The 19,939-nt window shown below is 44.0% G+C and overlaps 1 protein-coding gene across 16 annotated transcripts in view; it reads left to right on the forward strand.

The window, feature by feature from the left end:
* WDFY3 (WD repeat and FYVE domain containing 3) overlaps window positions 1–13,715 on the forward strand; it is a 251,531-nt gene extending 237,816 nt beyond the window's left edge. For all 16 annotated transcript variants that reach the window (XM_070612692.1, XM_070612688.1, XM_070612693.1 and 13 more), the window contains 6 exons: window positions 727–909; window positions 2,603–2,699; window positions 5,244–5,567; window positions 6,145–6,256; window positions 6,674–6,871; window positions 10,372–13,715. In XM_070612692.1, coding sequence (XP_070468793.1) covers window positions 727–909; window positions 2,603–2,699; window positions 5,244–5,567; window positions 6,145–6,256; window positions 6,674–6,871; window positions 10,372–10,495 — 1,038 coding nt within the window. In that variant the 3' untranslated portion in view covers window positions 10,496–13,715. The remainder of the gene's footprint in view (window positions 1–726; window positions 910–2,602; window positions 2,700–5,243; window positions 5,568–6,144; window positions 6,257–6,673; window positions 6,872–10,371) is intronic.
* Window positions 13,716–19,939: the final 6,224 nt, after the last annotated feature.

Here is a 19,939-nt window from a genome sequence, read left to right on the forward strand (position 1 = left end):
AGGTTGGATAGAGCCCAACCAAGTAGAATTTGAGCAAAGGGCTAGTTCTTTTCTGTCTCTGGAACTCATGAGAACTTGAGTTACAAGCTCAGGGAGTCTTAAGGTTTATTCGGTTTGCCAAGAAGTGACCTCTATACCAGTTTTCTTCTTTCTTTCCTCATTCCCCAATCCTAATTGTGAATGCAAATTTTAAGATAGAATACAGTGTTACCAAGATTTCATCTTTTCGTTTATCAGAGAAAGATCCAACTGTATCTGGACTGAAAGATTTCTCTTCTACCCTATGGTTTTGGTGATTGGACTCAGTTTGTAAAATTAAGTGGGATCTAAATGAAAGCTCTAAATAGACTTGTAAACAATGACAGGAGGCAGAGCACTTCGTCACCTCGTTAGGTCCAGGCAGCTTTGGCGTGGAATAAAACATTCCTCTGCACTTTGCTGGGGCATAAGCCAAGAGCGTGGAAGGGCTCCTGCCCTTGTCTCTGCTGGAGGTGGGCCTTGGCCACAGCACCCACTCAACCTTGAATCCTTGAAGAGGCCTCTGTTTAGGGTGTTTTGTTTAAGGCAGCAAGCACTGAACTCCAGGCTACCTCAGAAATTGCACAGTCACTAGTTGAAGGGCAGGAAGGTATTTTGAGAGCTAGGCCAAGGATTCAGTTTGCTTCTGAAACCGGAACATGGTATGAAGGGAGCAAGAGAGTGAAGAGTTTTTCTTTATCTTCTCAGGGAGACATTGTGTCCTGCGCGGGCACGTATATCCATGTGTGGAGCATCAATGGGAACCCTATCGTGAGTGTAAACACATTCACAGGTAGGAGCCAGCAGATTGTCTGCTGCTGCGTGTCAGAGATGAACGAGTGGGATACACAGAACGTCATAGTGACGGGACACTCGGATGGCGTGGTTCGGGTAAGTCAGCTGCGAGCAAAGCACATTAGGTCTCTGCTGCCCAAGCTTACCTGAGACTTGTGAAGCTGTCACAGTTGAAAGACATCTGAGCAGGTTACGGTATTGTTTAGCAAAGTCGCTCCAATGCAGACAAGCCTTGGCCACCGTGTTACTGGACAAGGAGAACATCAGGGACTCGGCTTCTTTTCTTCCCATGAAGTAGATCTGTTAGTGCCACTAACCACTTGGCACCTTGACGCAAGATGGTGACTTAAACATGATTCCCACGTCGTGTTGGGATTGCTAAAAATGGAAATTGCCTAAATGTTGGCTTTCCAGCCTGCCAAATGGCTTCTTAGGGAAAACAAGGACTGTCTCTTTTCTACAGAGATTCGCAGAGCTGGAAACTGCTTCCAGAGGCCTCAGGTTGTCCATTCCTTGTCTAGAATCCTAGATGATTTCACCTGAATCCTAGATAGTTTCTCTTTTTTCTTATTTTTGTATGTGTTGGGCTTCTGCAGAAAATGGAATCCAGAGTATTTACTTTCGTAGTCTTTTCAAGCATTAGGGCAGTTTTCTCTCAGGAGATTTTTCTTTATGCCTGTTTTCTTTAGTTGTGCTCTTTGTGAAAGAAGAGAGCAGCTGATTGCTGCCCTCATAGTCACAGTCACAAGCTGAGCGCAGTGAGGCTGTCAGCCACCCCCACACCACACCCTGTGCCTCAGACAACTGGCACCCTCCAAAGTCTGCCGTCTCCAGAGCAGCGGTTTAGGTGACCCCATATGTGAGGCATTATGAAAAGGTCTATAGCCGGATGCATTTGGGGATCCTGTTTCCTGTATGCCTTCTTGGAGATCTGGAGTATATGTTAGTATATGCAAGGCTTCAGAGGTTTTCGTAGGAAACAAAAAAGTGTACGCAGTTGAACTGTATTTTTCAAACTTACTTGACCATAGTCCTTTTCCCTCCACTATGAAATACCCATTAACATCTTATGGAACACAGTTTGGGAAGCACTGTTTATGTGTAGTTTCAGGGAGGGGGAAATTCCTCCCTCTACCCTTCTTGAATACTTATGGCTGGACTAATAATAAAATTGACACAAGACTAGATTAACAGGAGAAAAACCAATTAGATACATATGTACGAGAGATCATTAAAAAATTACCCTCAGAGAATGAACAAAGAGACATTGTCTCTTTTTACACAAAGAGACAATAAATTTGTAAGGAACTGACAGGCCAAAGAAACTTAGGTTTGGGGTGTCATAAGTGAGAAATTTAAGCAGAGTTTAGGATTGAGGTAGTAAATTAGTAAAAGTAAGAAAGTTTGTTTACACAGGCTTCTCGGCCCTGAATCCCCCAGCTCTGGTGATGGGGATGTCTTTACCTCCTGGGGCAGGGAGGTACCTTTCACATGGCTATTTATTTCCTGCTTTCATGGGGAACAGAGAGAGGAGGGTCAAAACTTTAAGTCAAAATAAGTAACTTTAATTCAAAATGATAAGTATGCCATTGTGGGATATTTTGAGGTATCCTGCCTTGGGCCCCAACAGTAGGCAATCCCCTGCCACATTTTTTCAAGATACAGGGAAATCTAATTATCCACAATGTTAGAAATTAACTTATTTGTTTAACCCCAAGAACCCATCTTCATCTAGTAACATGCAAATCATTTCCTTAATCTATTTAAGTGTTTTTATTTTCATACTTAGTTTTGGAGAATGGAATTTTTGCAAGTTCCTGAAACACCAGCTCCTGAGCCTGTCGAAGTCCTAGAAATGCAGGAAGACTGTCCAGAAGCACAAATAGGTACCTGACACTTTCTAAAATGTTATTCAATAGTTTTCATATTTTTTTCCAAGTCATTATGGATAAACTTACATCAAACAATAAGGACAAGAGGGGCTGGCCCCGTGGCCGAGTGGTTAAGTTCGCGTGCTCCGCTGCAGGCAGCCCAGTGTTTCATTAGTTCGAATCCTGGGCGCGGACATGGCACTGCTCATCAAACCACGCTGAGGCAGCATCCCACATACCACAACTAGAAGAACCCACAACGAAGAATACACAACTATGTACCGGGGGGCTTTGGGGAGAAAAAGGAAAAAATAAAATCTTTAAAAAAAAAAAAAAAAAAACAATAAGGACAAGAGCCTGAGGTGGGGCACTGTTCTCAGAAGCATGTTAAGTAGCGGGGCAGGACGCAAAGGTTTCTCCAGTTCACTGGGCAGTGCTCGCTGTGAGCTCTTGTGGTTGGCTTCCCCAGTCTATATTATAGTTATTACTTCCTGGAGTATCAAAGGCTTAGGCTTTGAATTCTGAAAACACAAAGCATACCTGAAGGGCACAAGGTTGGACAAATCAGACAGCCCGTACCTCAGTCCCGCGGCTGTTCTGCCCATCACTTGGCCGGCTCAGTGTGGATGACAGGGCGGCATCATGTTTGTAAACTGTCACAGAGGCAGGCGGAGTCCCCACCCTGGGCCTGTCAAGAAAGGCATTCATTCAAATCGAAGCCTGGTGATCTGTACTCTATTATCTGTTATTTGTGAAGCACTTTAAAATTTTCCAGTGAAATATGGAGATACATGATTACTGTACAGAATGCTTGGAAACAATGCCAAAAACCCGGCTGAGATCTGCCTTGGGTTGCTCATCTCCAGAGAAGTTGCCCACCTTTGAATTAGAGCAGTTGGTGCAAGAGACTTCCTGGAAAGGGGCAGAGTTTTAAGTTTGGCCTTCAGATTGTTTCTCAATGGTTAATGTTTGTATACTGAGAATTCAGTGTGAGTTTTATGATATGAAAGCATTGCTAAGGGAAAAGGTTTATTAGAAGGGCACAAATCACTTCCTTTTGTAAGCTGAAAGCGCTTTTTATTTCTTTGCCAGAAACAGAAATGATCCGACGGGCAGGGCATTTTAATGCTTGTATTACTTTAATACGTGTGAATTTCTACAAGGTCAATTGCAGCTTCAATAAAAAGGTCATCTGGGTGTTTGGAGACATAAAAATTCAGTTCAACTCAGTAAATATTTGAGGATTACCATATTGTATGTCAGACATGGGCTTAAGGGTCCATTGAGAAGTGGGTCACTTTCCCTTCCTTTAACAAAGCTGTTGAGTGAACAACAGTGGATGGTGAGATGAATAATGAGGTAGAAGAAGGGGTCAGATTCAGAGAGGAGAGACATTTGTTTTTCTTCCTCCTCCTTGTATTGTGGACAGAGTTTGGCAGAAGTAGCAGGAAGGGGAGAGCAGCCCACAAGGAAGGCTTGACTCTGGGCAGCGTGGAAGTGAGGGACTGGAGGGCGGTTGCCTGGTGAAAGGGAAGACAAGCCAGGGGTTCACTGGAAATTAAAGCCTTTTCCCTGACTGCTTGTTTGAAGACCTTAAAGCTCATGATCATAAGCCATTGGGGTGAAAAGAACCCACTCAAATTAGTCAACTAGGCTACTAGTGTGAGTGAGTAGAAGGGAGGAAAATTATTTGTCTTACTAAAACAATATGTGTGTGCAGTGGGCTGGTACTTGCACACTTGTTTTCCCAATTATATATATTTATTTCTCATAAATTTTCCCTTCAGTAGACTTTATTGCAAGGGAGTAGAGAGTCGAGGTGCAGAAAGGCAAAATAACAATGGAAAGAGGATAAATAACCGAAATCCTAAATTACAGCTTTCATCAGTAATTGATTCATCTATGTGGTCATTTATATTGACTGCTATATGGAAGGCACTGAGCTTGGGGCCCCTTCTCTCAAGCTGACTACTGTCTTGTAGAAAGAATATCCACAGCTAATAGGTCCGGGTGAGAATTTCAAATACACGAGAGGCATACCAGCGTTCCAGAAGAGAGAGAACTACTTTCTGCTACAGGAACTGGGTAAGATTTTAGAGAAAGAAGTATTTAAGCTGTGTCTTGAAAGACAGGTAACGTCGGCACACACAGAGATTGGGAAGATGGGTCTAGGTAGGGCCAAAGGGATGTGCCGAAAGAGCCATAAGGCGGAGCAGAGCTGCGTGGAGAACAGAGCTGGCACCGTCTAGCCAAACTGAGGGTAGGGAGTATGAGGCAGGTAGTGAGAAATTCGCAAAGGCAGATTTGGCCAGATTGTGAAAGAAGGAATGCCAAGCTAGGATTTTGGCCAAAGCAATCTATGAACTCAGAAATTCTAACCTTTTTTTGCTATATGTAATCCAGCCAAAAATTCTGGTAATTTTTTTCTTTTATTGTTATACTTAGCTTAAAATACTATGTTGATTGTGTCTTAACTGGTAGAGGAAAAGTTCCAGTGGGACAAAGCTGGGTCTAACATAATATGTGTGCGTTTTCTCATTCTCCCAATGCGTTACCCAGGGCAGGAAGCTCAGGACGAGGACAGCAGTGATTCAGAAGCGGATGAGCAGAGCCTCAGCCAGGACCCCAAGGACACGCCCAGTCAGCCCAGCAGCACCAGCCACAGGCCCCGGGCAGCTTCCTGCCGAGCAACAGCCACCTGGTGTAACGACAGTGGCTCCGATGACTCCAGGCGCTGGTCCGACCAGCTCAGTCTAGATGAGAAAGATGGCTTCATATTTGTGAACTATTCAGAGGGCCAGACCAGGGCCCATCTGCAGGCTCCCCTTAACCACCCCCACCCCAACCCCATGGAAGTACGGCATTACAGCAGATTGAAGCCTGGTAACTTGAAGTCCGGGGTCTGTGCCTCGCTCCTGTGGGTGGTGTGGGGGTTGTGGGCTCTGGCTCTCCCTGCACCCCATCCCTGTGACCCGGGCCACACAGAGAAGGCCTCTTACCTTTCTTTTTGTGTAAAGTAGACTTAGAGGTTCTGTCCCACACTGAGGATTGCAATGTGTGGGGCCTTTCTTAAAGAAACCAAAAGCTTCCTTCATTCATCAATCATGAAAGCAAGTTAGTGATTACAGATACATGAATGAAAATGCACTCACAGGTAGCTTTGCCTGTGATAGATTTGGAGGCGAGGTCCTCAGCAGGAGAAAATGTATCTTCTTGCATTGAAGATTTCCCCTTCTCTGTGTTCGCCTTTGTGAATGAGGCGTTCTTCGACCTGGCCCATGATGAGGCTTCAGCTAGATGGCTTCCCCTTCAACCAAGGCAGCAGCTGCTGAGAACCAGAAAAGCTGCTGTAACTGTGTGTTGTGGAACCCGGACTTTTGAGAGCACTGTGTCAAGGAACACCTACCAAATGTTGGCCTCCCTCACTTTAGTCTGTCATGTCTTGACCTTCCCACTCCAGGGTACCGGTGGGAACGGCAGCTGGTGTTCAGGAGTAAGCTAACTATGCACACAGCCTTCGATCGGAGGGACAACGCACACCCAGCAGAGATCACCGCCCTGGGTGTCTCCAAGTAAGTGTTGGACCTTTTCTAGCTCCTCTTGCCAGCAGAGCCGTCTGCTTAGCCTAGGCCCACACTCCAGGCCAGACTTCAGGGAAAACAGACCCCATTTGCATTGTCATATGTGGCTCGAACAGACAAAGCAGAAGGAGAAAGCTGCCAGTGGGTAGATTTTCATTCCAAATTTTAAAAAAACAAAAAACTTTGCCTTCTCTGTTCTTCAAACATGTGGCAAGGTTTGCTCCAAAGGCAGTTGAGATGGAAGTATAAATTTGGGCTCGTTCTACTTTTGTCTCTTTATACACACAACCGCCACCCCAACACACACCCCCCTGAAGACTGGGGAGGCTCCGGAGTCCCAGAGAGCGCCTCCGCGTGGGGCCTCGTGGAGGCCTGCCCTGAGGCGGCTTCCTGTTGTGTCTCCTGCAGGGATCACAGTAGGATCCTCGTTGGTGACAGTCGAGGCCGAGTTTTCAGCTGGTCTGTGAGTGACCAGCCAGGCCATTCTGCTGCTGACCACTGGGTGAAGGATGAAGGAGGCGACAGCTGTTCAGGCTGCTCGGTGAGGTTTTCTCTCACAGAAAGACGGCACCATTGCAGGAACTGCGGTCAGCTCTTCTGCCAGAAGTAAGATGACATCCACGCTTTCTGAGTGTCTGTGGGTTAAGCTCTAAGGATGTTAATTATGCCTCCTGAGCACAGGTTCTGGTTTTCCCCGGGGTCCCCACTACAGTCTGCTGTGTCAGTCTAATGCAGTCCTCGCTTTCTCTTGGTTCTTTTTTATTACAATTGTGAATTATTTCTATCGTATTGAAAAATACAGAAGTAATCATCACAATCACCTGGTCCCCCAAGACTCAGAATGGGAAGGTGCTGATGTTTCATTACACTTGAATATAAGACGTTCTGGATTACTTTTAAGTCCTCACCAATCATGCCGCCTGCCTCTCCACGTCATTATACTTGGAGTGCACGCGTCATGTCCATAAACAATACTATGTTATTGTTTTGTGTGTTTTCAGTTTTATATAAATAGAGCATACTGTCAGGACCTTCTGTAACTTACTTTTTTTCACTCAACATCGTTTTTGAAATCCATTTACTTAAATAACTATTATTCTAATATTTTAACTTTATATCGCCACATATCTTTTGTATGAATATATCAGAATTTATCTACTTCCCTTTTGATGGACTCAAGGGATTTTTTTCATTTTATCAGTACTGTAACCACTGCTCCAGTACACACCCTTACAGTTGCCCTCCTAACAGACGAGCTGGAGCGCCTCTGAGGAGGTACCTCAGAAGGCCATGGGTAGGGGGCTGGCCCCGTGGCTGAGTGGTTAAGTTTGCACGCTGCGCTGCAGGCGGCCCAGTGTTTCGTTGGTTCGAATCCTGGGCGCGGACATGGCACTGCTCATCAAACCACGCTGAGGCAGCGTCCCACATGCCACAACTAGAAGGACCCACAACTAAGAATATACAACTATGTACCAGGAGGCTTTGGGGAGAAAAAGGAAAAAAGTAAATAAAATATTTGAAGAAAAAAAAGAAGAAGAAGAAGGGGAGGGGTAGGTGGGAGACATGCCCTTTGAGCTTACCTAGGTATTGCCAAATGCTCTCCAAACAGTAGTGCTAATTTACCTCCGCAGGAGAGGCGAGTTCTCCAAATTCTTGTTCACACTTGCAGTCGCCAAGCCTTTCTCTTTGCCAAGCTGATAGCCAGTAGTGCTTTGTTGTTTTCGCTTGCAGTGCTAGTGAGCTTGAACATCTTTTCATATGCTTATTGGCCATCTGAGTGTCCTCTTGGGTAATCTGGCCCATTTTCCTTTGGGGTTGGCTTGTCTTTTCTCTCCCCTCCTTGATGCGGCCTTCTTGTACTCTGGGTGCTAATCCTTTGGCTTTATACATCTTACAGATAGTTTCTGTGGCTCGTGTTTTGACTTTATATATGTTTCTTCCATCAAACAAGTTTTTAATTTTGATGTAGTTACATTTATTACTTTTTATGATTTTTGCTTTTGGTTTGTTCAGAAATCTTTCCCTGTCCTGAGATCATAAAAATAGGCTTGTTTATTTTTTTTTTTTAAGTTTCAAAGTTTTGTTTTTCCTGTTTAGGTCTTTAGGTCCAAATCCATTTTGAATTTATGTAGGGGTTTAACATGGGATGAGGTTCTTTTTTATTTCTCCTGTATGAAAAATCACTTGTCCCATCACCATTGATTTGGGCGCCATCTCTGTCACACACTGGGGTCCCATACATGCGTGGACAGCCGTCACTCTCCACAGCAGACACAGGAAGGATCCCGTGGGCAGCACTCTCTAATGCTTATGTTGCCTTACCATAGAGATGATCTCACAGAAAACGCAAATTGTATCATTGTTTTGGGGCCAGTTACTGAGCTTTTGAGGGCACTGACTTATTGGAAAGGGTGTGGTCTTTGGGTTCACGCTGACCAGATGCTCACTGGGTTACTGCCCATTGTGTCACCCCAGGCAAGTTACTGGCTCTCTCTGAGGTTCAGTTTCTTCATTTGTAAAGTGTAGATAATTAGACCTCTCCTCATAGAGGTGGTGAGAGAATTAAATGAAATCATGTATATGAGTTTTGTAGATAGCACAAAATGCAGCATCTGGCAATATAGGTGTTCATTAAAAGGTGGTATTATTACAAATTTTTTTCCAGATTAATGTCTTAAACTTTTTTTCCTGGAAAGGCTGATTTGAGATGAGGTAGCCAGGATGTCGCTATCAGCTGTTCCCAATGGGAATTTCTGTGAGGTTGCCAGAAGAGTTTCTTTGCTTTGAGAAGCCCACTCCATGAAACCTAGTACTCTAGTAATTTCTGAGAGTCGACACCCTTGTATGTATGCTGCTACACATCTGTTCTTTGTAGTGCTTAATTTTCCAAATATTGTTTAAATTTGTTTAAATTATCCATTGCTATCAAATGTTGGCTGGAGGCTCTGTTTCGAAAGCCAACCAAACACTGATTGATTATGATAGAGCAGACACAGAAGGAAGAGCTGTCCAGGAGGGCAGAGGCCTGCCCGCGCTCTGCGTGCCCTTCAGTTGCTGAGTGCTTGTCAGCACTCCTGAGCATCTCTTCAAAGTCCAAGAACAGGCCTTTAACCCCTTACTCTGGTAGTACTTCATTTATTCTCCGGACGCTTTTACTGTTAGATTAATGGAGGAAATAGAATTCTCTGTTTCAGTCTTGTGGAAAGCCAAACTTAAAGTGATTAAATGCCACATGTAAGATCATGCCCTGCTTTACTCCAGGAATAGGAATACCTCGTAAGGAATTTGAACATCTCTTAAGTATAGTCTCCTTCAAGGAATTCTATCAAGATAAACAGAAAACGAGAACATTTGGACCAGAGAGAAAAACCAAGCTGCCCATTTAAGAAATGACTGAGGAGTGGATCAAACGAGGTGTTTAAAAGCCCAAAGGACTTGATAGTAACCAAGTGTCTTTTAAAATGGGTCGTAAGTCTTCTCCTGCCAAGAGAAGAAAGTGAAGCTCAAGTAAAGACACTGGCATACCTCCCAGGTTTCTAGGGCATGAGAACCAGTCCTGCACAGGGACAGTGACCTCACGGCTGTTCAGACCCCTGGCTTCATCCTATAGGAGAATCTTAACTTTTTTGTTTCCTTCCTCTCCCCCCACCAACCCAAGCCCCAGGACACAGTTGGGTACAGTTGTAAATTCTTCTGGTTCTTCTATGTGAGCCACTGCCACGGCATGGCTACTGACAGACGAGTGTGTGGTTCCAGGCCCGGGAACTGAACTCAGGCCACTGAAGTGGAGTACACAGAACTTTAACACTAGGCCATCATGGCTAGCTCAACTTTTTTTTTTTTTTTAATTCAGTCAAAAAAGAGCTTGCGTTGGTTTAATATTACATTTCTTTGTAGCCTGAAACAAATAATATAGCATTCCTTGTGGTCTTGGGTCAACCACATGACACAAACCATGACACAAAAGGTCTTTGGCATTCTTTGGCATGATACGGTCTCGGGCAGTGTACTGCAGCCTTTCCATTCGATTTGTAAATTAGTGTTTCTCAGCCCAATGGTCAGACGTGGAGATGACCTTTAACTACTTGATTTTGCCTTTCCTTTAGGTGCAGTCGATTTCAATCAGAAATCAAACGCTTGAAAATCTCATCCCCAGTGCGTGTTTGTCAGAACTGTTATTACAACTTACAGCACGAGAGGGGTTCAGAAGATGGGCCTCGAAATTGTTGAAGATGCAGCAAGTCGATTGGAGACCACGGTCTGTAGACCCCCTTCCTGATTCCCCGTCACAGCTCGCACCTCGGAAGGCATCGAAACAGTCTCCGTTTACACATCTCTTCATACCATGTGTCTGAAGTATTGAATTCAAAGGGATCATTGAATAAACGGGTGTAGAGTGCGGTAATGGGGCGGACGCTATTCAGGTGAACAGCACAAGAAGACTATGAGGTGGTTCCTAGGAGCAACATTTTCAATATCCGGTTCTCCCTGTTCACAACAGCTGTCTCCAAGAGAAAATCCTCACTGTTGACTGTCTTTTCTCATGTCGCATTTTTGTAGAGCTACTCATCCTTATTTGGAAAAAACAACAACAACAAAAAAAGGCTTTTAGAAAATGGTTGTAAATCTATCTTCTTTGCAAGTAACTGTGTATATTGTAAATAGGTATAAAGGCCTTTTTTCTAAATAAGGACTTAACTGCCTGTAACATGAGACTTCAAACTAAACGACTAACTCAATGAACGACTTATGGTTTGTCTGACGTCTCTCACCAATTAATTATAAATATGTTTTTTTAAATCCTCAAAGACATTATCTGTGGTCTTTTTTTTACCCCCTTTCAAAGCCAGCCTGTGTGCCCGATGTCCTTTCTTTCAAGTTGCCCACAGTATCTCCACTTAAACTAGGCTAGTAACCAAAATAACATGGACCTTCTTTAGGAAACAGTGTGGGAGAATAAGAGTCGGGCTGTAAGATGCCCTGGAAATGTTTGGGCGTCTTGCACCTGGCTACACACCACCTCAGTGTTGTTCCTCTGTCGTGAGGCCCCTGTAAACGTCTGTGTGGACTGCTGTTTGGTCGTAGCTCACCTTCTTAGCATTGACAGCGGTGGTCAGGTGATGGATGCAATGCAGGAACCAGCCCTGCCTCAACTAATGGGAATGTATTTGCATGTAACCCAAATTAGCTTCTCTTGCATAGAACAGAGTAAGCATGTGTCCTTGGTGACACTAATGTTCTACCGTAGCTTATTTTCAAAAAAGGGGAAAAAAGGAAAAAATTGTACAGAATTAACATATAAACCTTGTTGTAAAACTGGATCATGTCAGAACTGCTTATAATTAACCTTTACCATTTAATGCCATCTACCTGAAAACAGTGAGATTTATACTGTATCAATGTCTATTTTTTTGTTTTTGCTATGAATATAATTACAGTATTTTAATATTTAGTTATTTAATTTGTTCTACTAGTTGGATACAGAACACACAAATCCAGGGAGACTAAAGCTGGTGGGGGCTAAGAGATAAGTTTAGTTTACAGAAAAAAAGGCTTTGGTGGTGGGATTTTTTTAAATGTGTGTTGTGTACATATATAAATATATATATAAAACAAATGAAACGATTAATCTAGATTTTAACATTTTCAGATATTTAGTGATAATATTATGAACAATTCTAAAAGCCCTGTGATTTGAAAAATGTAGAATCATTTATGGCCCAAGAAAGGAAGGACAGGCCTTCATGCCATCGTGGAGGCATCTCACAAAGGACAGTGGCTTCGGCTTTCCCGACTCTTCATCTTTAGGCCCTGGTGACAGGCACACTTATGCACTAAAATGCACATATATGCACATGCGTTCAAAAATAGGCATTGGTACAATAGTAACCTTGTACCTAATGGGCTGAAACCAGCTTAAGAACAGATTGGTTCTTCCTGATAACTAGGTCTCCAAGAGAAAATATAAAGGCTGCTTTTAGTGCCTTATGCTTACTAAATTGACACCTTTATTTACCTAGGTGTGAGCCTACAGTCTATTTATGATTACCTATCAAAATTGATTAAAACACTTCCATTTCTAAAAGTTCAAATATACTTGTTAATAAAAGGATTATTGGCATTAATACTTTAACTTGAAGAAAAGTTGTGTTCTGTTTTCCTTTCTGTGTCTCACTCCTCCCCACGCTCCCCCCGCCCCCACGCCCCACCCATCTTCCTTCAGTCTGATAAATAATGCTGGATGTTCACCAGCTGCAGGAATTGTGCTGTCCCATAACCACGGGCTCTGCCCCCGTCCGGCCCTATCGATGAGTTGTAGCAGTGTTATTCTACACTTTTTTAAAGAAGCATCCTCCTCTTGTCCATGAACCATGTTCACCCCAAACCCAGTGGCAGAGGTGTTCTTTAAAGACTTGAATATATGAATGTGTGTATGTAGTTAAAGGTTATTCCTCTATGTAATATGAAGTTATATGGGATGAACACTTTTAAACTTTCCGACACAACTTCCATAACTAGAAGGTGGAAACCAAAACCCTCATGATAGTATTTCCTCTGGCAGCTGGTGCTGTGGGCAACTGTTTTGTTCAGTGGGGTTTCTTTTCTTTTTGCTTCTAATGCAGAAATCACGAATCACTCACACATACAAGTGCACTCACATACATAAACTAATTGTTCCTCTGGATGTCTTTCCGTGTTCCATGGGTATTTGTTTACTGACATATCTTAGCATGTACATCCACCTTTCTGTGGTCTCTATTCTTTCTCTGAGAGTACCTCCCAGGGCTCCCGCCTGATCTTTGTAGTTCGTTTGTTCATCCATCCATCCATCCCTCCCTCCCTCCATCCCTTCATTCATCCATGTGTCCTAACATTCATGTGTCGTGTGCAGCTGTCATGTCATGCCTCCGCAGAGAATAGCTGCCTGTAGCAGCCCATCCATCTGGACAATAGCAAAACCCTCTAGATAAGTTATTTTGCACTTTCTTATGTATAAAGTTGGTAGAAACTTATTTTTGCTTTGTATCATTTAAATACATTTTGTTTTGGTAAATGAACTGTGTATAAAATATTTATGCCGTTAAAACTGTTTTTAGAAAGTATTTTTAATTTCAGCAAGTTTGGTTACTTGTTGCATGACTATTAACACAGCTGACTTTTTGTGTCAGTGCAATGTATATTTTTTTGTCCTGTTATTAACTTGTAAGCCCTAGTAATGGCCAATTATTTGTACAGCAACAGAAGTAAATTGAAGATACTGGCTAAGACTGGACTGATTGTGGACTTTTGTACTATATTGCAGAATCTAATATCTGTTCTTTGGTGGTTATGTAAAAGGCCTGAAGAATTACTATCTAGTGTGCAATCTGTGATAACTGAATGTTCATTGTATATCTGTCTCTGATGCAAAAAGGTAGAGTAACACAATTACAATACATGATTAAATGCACTAGTCCAGGTACTTTTTTTTTTCATTTCAAATAAATACCTACTATTTACCACTCCCCCCAAAAAAGTTGTTTTTAAGCCAGTTCTTCAGGGAAGGAAAAACAAAACTAAACTGAGATCTAGTAATTCCCCAGACTTTGTGTAGTTCTTTTCTAGCTGTGACTGTAGCTTTCAGAAGCGCCTGCCTACGTTCTCTGCTTGCAGAGATGTTGGCTGTTGGGCCATCTGTAAAAACCAGGCTTTGTGCATTCTGAGCTTCCCAGTTATGCTGGATTCCAGAGGCTGGCGAGAATGTGCGGACGGCCACAGCGAGAGGCGGATGACTTCTCGGAGACACGGCCCTCAGCAGACTCATGGGAAAGACCTCATGGCGTGGTTTCGGCTCTTTTTTCCCGAGCCTTATTTTCTATCCATCGTATTGTGAAAAGTACGCACAGTAAGTCACCTCTCTCTCTCTCTCCTACCCCTCCCGTATTCACATCAGGACTATTCTGGTGTCCCGCCCCTTGTCTGGAAGTACAGCACCCACTGTCTTCCCATTTCAGTCTTTGATCTGAGAGTGACAGAACTCATAAATCCGTTTTTATTGTTACTAGCTTATTTGGTTTTAAAATTGCCTTCCCGGTAAAGAAGAACATAGAAAACACTTTTTAAGTTTATTTAGGTTGCTTTAGTAAGTTGACTTTCCCTCTTTCTAAAGATGCTAACAAAAATCCCAGTCCATTTTAAGCTTGAACAGCAGAGCCCCAAATTGGAAGATTGTGTTTATTACGAATTTCACCTCAGTGCAACTCCACTGTAGAGGCAGAAGATAGAGGAATGCCAAGAACTTCTAAGACGGTAGCTGTTTCTTCAAAAATAAAATGTCAGTGGCAAGAGAGAAACCCTAGGGCGCTTCCCATTTCTTTAATGCAGTACTACTCAGTTCCAGTGACCTGGAGATGAGGGGCAGTCAAGGAAGTGCGTTGCAGAATTCTCAACTGCAGAAATTCTTTCAGGGTTTAAAGGACAAACATGCAAATGATTTTCAAAGTCCCTTTTCTGCCATTTGCTTCTCCAACAGGATTTCCTCTTCACTGCTCGTTTTGGCCCATCTGAAGCATCAAAGAGGAAGCGGTCCCATGGGATTGGTCCAGCGTTGGCTTAGTCTTTTTGCTTTATATCAATAGCCTCATTTACCCCCACCCATTGCAAAGCTCTTTTTCGTTTATTGTTCCTTTTGACTTTTGCTAGGAATGGCCCCAAGCCAAGCGCACACACTCAGCGGTACCGTGGTATTTGGAGAGCCCTGGAATAGGAATTCAGAGACAGGCTGCGGCCCTTGTTTCAGCGCGCTCCGTGCCTCACGTCTCCCTTGCCAGGAGCTGCCTGCGAGCATGCGAGAGGCCTGACAGCACTGCTGCAGCTTTTTGGTCTTGGCCCCTTCTGATCCTTAAAACTATCAAGGACCCCACACCACTCTTGTTCATGTGGTGTGCATCTACCAGTAGTCATTGTCTTAGAAATCAAAACTGAGATTTAAAATATATATATTAGTTCATTTAAAAATAATGATAAAACCATGATATATTAACATCAATTACATATTTCTAGGAAAAAAATTTGCAAACCAGAAAAAATTTAGAGAGTGGTATTGTTTTACAGTCTGGCAAATCTCTTTAATGTCTGGCTTAATTGAACACAGGTGGATTGTCATGTCTGCTCCTACATTCAGTCTTTTGCGATACTTCGTCTGGGTTGAAGCATACAAGGAAAATCCAGCCTCATACAGGTATGTGGTTGGAAAAGGCGGAAATATTTTAATAGCCTATTCAGATCATTCTTTCTTTTTTTTTGAGGAAGATTAGCCCTGAGCTAACTACTGTCAATCCTCCTCTTTTTGCTGAGGAAGCCTGGCTCTGAGCTATCAATCATCCATGCCCATCTTCCTCTACTTTTATATGTAGGACTCCTACCACAGCACGGCTTGCCAAGCAGTGCCATGTCCACACCCAGGATCCGAACCGGCAAACTCCAGGCTACCAAGAAGCAAAATGTGCGAACTTAACCACTGTGCCACTGGGCCGGCCCCTCAGATCATTATTTCTTAAAGATAATAGTTTAAGTTTCTTAAAGATTGGTTACTATATGACATCTGAAACTACATCAATAAACTTCTCCTACTCTATTACCTTAAAATCCATTGGTTTATCTTGCACTTTGAGTATATCTTTCTCCCACACTCATTTTATAACCTGCATTGGTCATTTAGGAAATACTGCTACTACTGTAATGAGTGTAGATCTGCCAAGTGTTGATGTATTTCATTATATAAAATATCAAGAAAAATCACATCGTATATAATATCAAAATATCATCAGCAGGGGCTGGCCCTGTGGCATAGTGGTTAAGTTCAGCATGCTCCACTTCGGTAGCCCAGGTTCACAGGGTCAGATCCTGGGCAGGGACCGGCTCCACTCATCAGCCATGCTGTGGCAGTGACCCACATACAAAATAGAGGAAGATTGGCACAGATGTTAGCTCAGGGCGAATCTTCCTCAGCAAAAGAAAAAAATATCACCAGAGATCTCAGGACATTCTAAGTCAGACTCACAGTGGTGAATACAAGTTTTCCAAAATTAGACTTTTTGCTTAAGACCTAAAATTTTATTATTGGCAATAAATACTCTTTTCTTTTAAGTGACAAGCTCTCTTTGTTAATTTCCAGAACACATGTGCCAAAGAACCATAGTTTGTCAGTTGTTCTTTCAAATAAAAACGGTGTGCCATGAGGACAGCAGCCAGTTCAGCCCAGAACTCAACTGCACAAGTGCTTTTCTTTGAGACAAACATTGTACTTCAGGATGGGAGTGCCTTATGGGTCCTTCTCGTTTTGTGTCACACTACTTAGGGTTCAAGATTTAGTAAAAGCAGTCATTTTTACTGCTCTGTTCTTCAGTGCTTGGCGATGAAGACTATCCTTACTACCAGCAGTGTGGGACCACTGGCCTGATTGTGCTTAGATCCCAGCAGTTCTGCTCACCGTTGCTCCTGCACCTCAGTTCAAATCAATTATCAGTGCAGTGAAAAAAGCAAATAGCGTTTTAGTATTATTGTGAAAATAGTCTCCACCTTGCAGACCCCATGCAAGGATCTCAAGACTCCAGGGGCCTGTGAACCAGACTTTGAGAAGTGCTGGTCCAAGGAGAAGATGCTGAGACACTACCTACACTGTAAAGCAGCATGTGCACGATCTTACTCGGAACAGTGTTCCTAATCGCAGGCCCGGGGCTCCCATGGGAGCCAGCCCGGTGGCCCAGTGGTTAAAGTTCCACCCTCCACTTCGGAGGCCCAGATTTGCAATTTCCATCCCAGGTGTGGACCTACTCTACTCATTGGCCAGGCTGTGGCGGCATCCCACGTACAAGATAGAGGAAGATTGGCACAGATGTTAGTGCAGGGACAATCTTCCTCAAGCAAAAAGAGGAGAATTGGCAGTGGATGTTAGCTCAGGGTGAATCTTTCTCAGCAAAAACAAAAAACCTGCCAAGTGCAAGTAGCCACACCCAGCTGTGGGTATACCGCCTCCACAGCTCGGGGCAAGAGCGCATCTCTGAAGTGTTGGGTTTCTAATAAGGTCTGTTTTCAGTCACCTTCTTCTAGTCAAGACTCTAAAATTGTGACAATGTAAAAAAACTGTTAATAGTAGTCTTTTCATATAAGGTACAGGCGTACCTAGTGTAATACCCAGGTCAGGAGCATGGCGGCTGAGTCAGTCGGGTTGAAGTTCCCATCCCACCGCTTCCTGCGTGGTATCGCCAACCTCCCCCGAAGCTGAGTTTCCTCCTGTGTAAATTTTGTGTCATGATACCTCCCCCCGGAGAAGAATTGTAAGGACTAAATCGGGCAATATGTGTAGGACATGTAGTGCTTGACAAGTATTTGTAGTGTTAATTTGGAAGTATGAACGTGAAAGCAACGATGACTTTTACGAAGCCTAAATAAAGCCACTGGCAGGGAGTTCACCCTCAGTGAGATGCACAGCAGGCGGAATGGGAGTGTGGGAAGAGCCCTGGGCGGTCATCCTGCCCAAAGCCTGTAACACACGAGGGACGGGACTCCGAGGACTCAGAGGTGTTCACCGTCCCCAGAGCCAGTGCTGCCCGGGTCTCCTTCTCAGCTCCAGCCCTAACCCTCCCGACTCCCCGGCCAGTGCTCTTTACCAAGAGCTCCCAGTTTACATTTTCCTTTTATTTCTTTGGTGACTGCAATGAAAGTGTACGTAGGATGTCATTTCTGTATCATCTATGCATAATCGTGCCCTGCTTCATCAAGACGATAGAGCATACGAACTTCACCCTCGGCCTTCAGCTATCACACTTCCTGCTCAACAAAGGCAAAGCAAAGCTGCAAGCTGCAATCCAGAGCAGAGGGCGGCGGCGGCGTTGCTTAAAGACAAACAGCTCGTTTATGATCGTGCCCTCAAGCGCTACTGCAGATTTCAAACAAAAGCTGTGCCCTAAAAACTATTTCTGTTCCTAAAAGGAAGCCGCCCCTTTGCAACCTGAAGAGAGTGGAATAAACCACGGAGCGAAGCTCAACCTACGGCGTCTTGGGCTGTGAACTTAAGGATCATTACAGTCTGGCTCTGTGGGTGATTCTGCCAAGAGGAAGAAAGAATTCTGCCAGAGCCATGTCATCAGGTGTGCTCATGGTGCCGGGTGGAACCCAGCCATGCAGATTTATTTCTCTTCTCCTAAGGTAGCAATTTCTGTGTCCATGCTGATACATATTCCACTGGGCTTTAAGAGTGATACAAAAATGATGTAACTACCCTCTTCAAGAACTTTCTGCCCTGTACCCGAGAGGCTTGCCCTCCTGTGAGTATCTGCAGTTCACCTTTCAGCAGGTCAATCTATTTCGCGTTGTTTCTAATCCAGCCAGGCTGACTGTCTCTTCACAGTTCACTTTCTTAGCTCTGCAGTCTTCGTTTTCACAGCATTCTGTTATTTCATCATCTTCTTTGATCGTTTATTGAATTCATATTCTTACTAAGTTCTATAATACAAAGGCTTCCCAGAAAATTCTCTCCTATTCAGAGAGTGGGTTCTTGGTCTTTTGCAAATATTGTCCTGCCCTCTTGCCTGCCTGCCTGCCTTTGTTGTGTATAGTGTGACACCATTGATTTCATCGTGCTCCTCTTAGATGGGGACACTCCTGCCCGGACTTTGTATCTGCTGAGATATGGTGCGAGTGGACGCTCCTCTGCCCTGTTCCCAGCCTTGCTTTGAGGACCGGCTCTGGTGATTTTGCACTTCTGCCTTTGCCTGCCAGTCGATTCTCAACTCGGCAGCAACAGTGAGCTGCTAAAACACGGATCCCGCCTGGCCCTGCATGGCTCCTCGCCTCCTTCCCCCTCCCCCACTATGCTTCTGCGTGCAGGTCAGGCCCACCCTGGGGCAGGGCCTTCACCCTGATGAACCTTGACCTGTGACCGTCCTAACCACGGGCCTCCTCTGCCTCCCTCACCTGCTGTGGTCATTTCACAAACGTCACCTTCCAAGGGAGGCCTTCCGTGACTCCTGTGCGGCACTGACAATTGCTGCTCCCTGCCTCTGACTCGCCCATGATCTCCCTTCTCTGCTTTGTTCTTCCCTGCGGCATCTATCGCTCTGACATCCCAGGTGTTATCTGTTTGTGGGGTCTCCCCGTAAAGCGTGGCTACATGGAGGCTGAGATTTGTGCCTATTTTGGTTACAACTGTGCCTGGCAGAGTAGCTGCTCTATGAATTTGCTGAGTGAAGGAATTAGAGGCAGCCCTTGACTTACCGACCTTCAACTTCTTTGTTTTATTATTGTAGTAAGAACATTTGACATGAGATTTACCCTCTTAACAAACTTGTAAGTGCGCAACACTGTATTGTCAACTGCAGGCCCACAGTTGTACAGTGGATCTCTAGAACTTGTTCATCTTGCGTAACTGAAACTTAATGCCCGTTGAATAGCATCTCCCCATCTCCCCTGGCCCCTGGCAACCACCCTTCTACTCTCTGCCTCTGTGAGTTTGACTATTTTAGATATGTTGTATAAGGGGAATCGTACAGTGTTTGTCCTCCCCTGACTGGCTGTATTTCACTTAGCACAATGTTACGCATCTTCAACTGTAACGCAGTCTGCCTTTGTGGAAATCTTAAGTCTTCTTTCTTGTGTTGAATTTGAGCTTTGACATGCCACATGCCTGAACAC

This window comes from Equus przewalskii, chromosome 3, assembly GCF_037783145.1.
Source record: "Equus przewalskii isolate Varuska chromosome 3, EquPr2, whole genome shotgun sequence".
In the NCBI taxonomy this organism is placed as follows: Eukaryota; Metazoa; Chordata; class Mammalia; order Perissodactyla; family Equidae; genus Equus; species Equus przewalskii.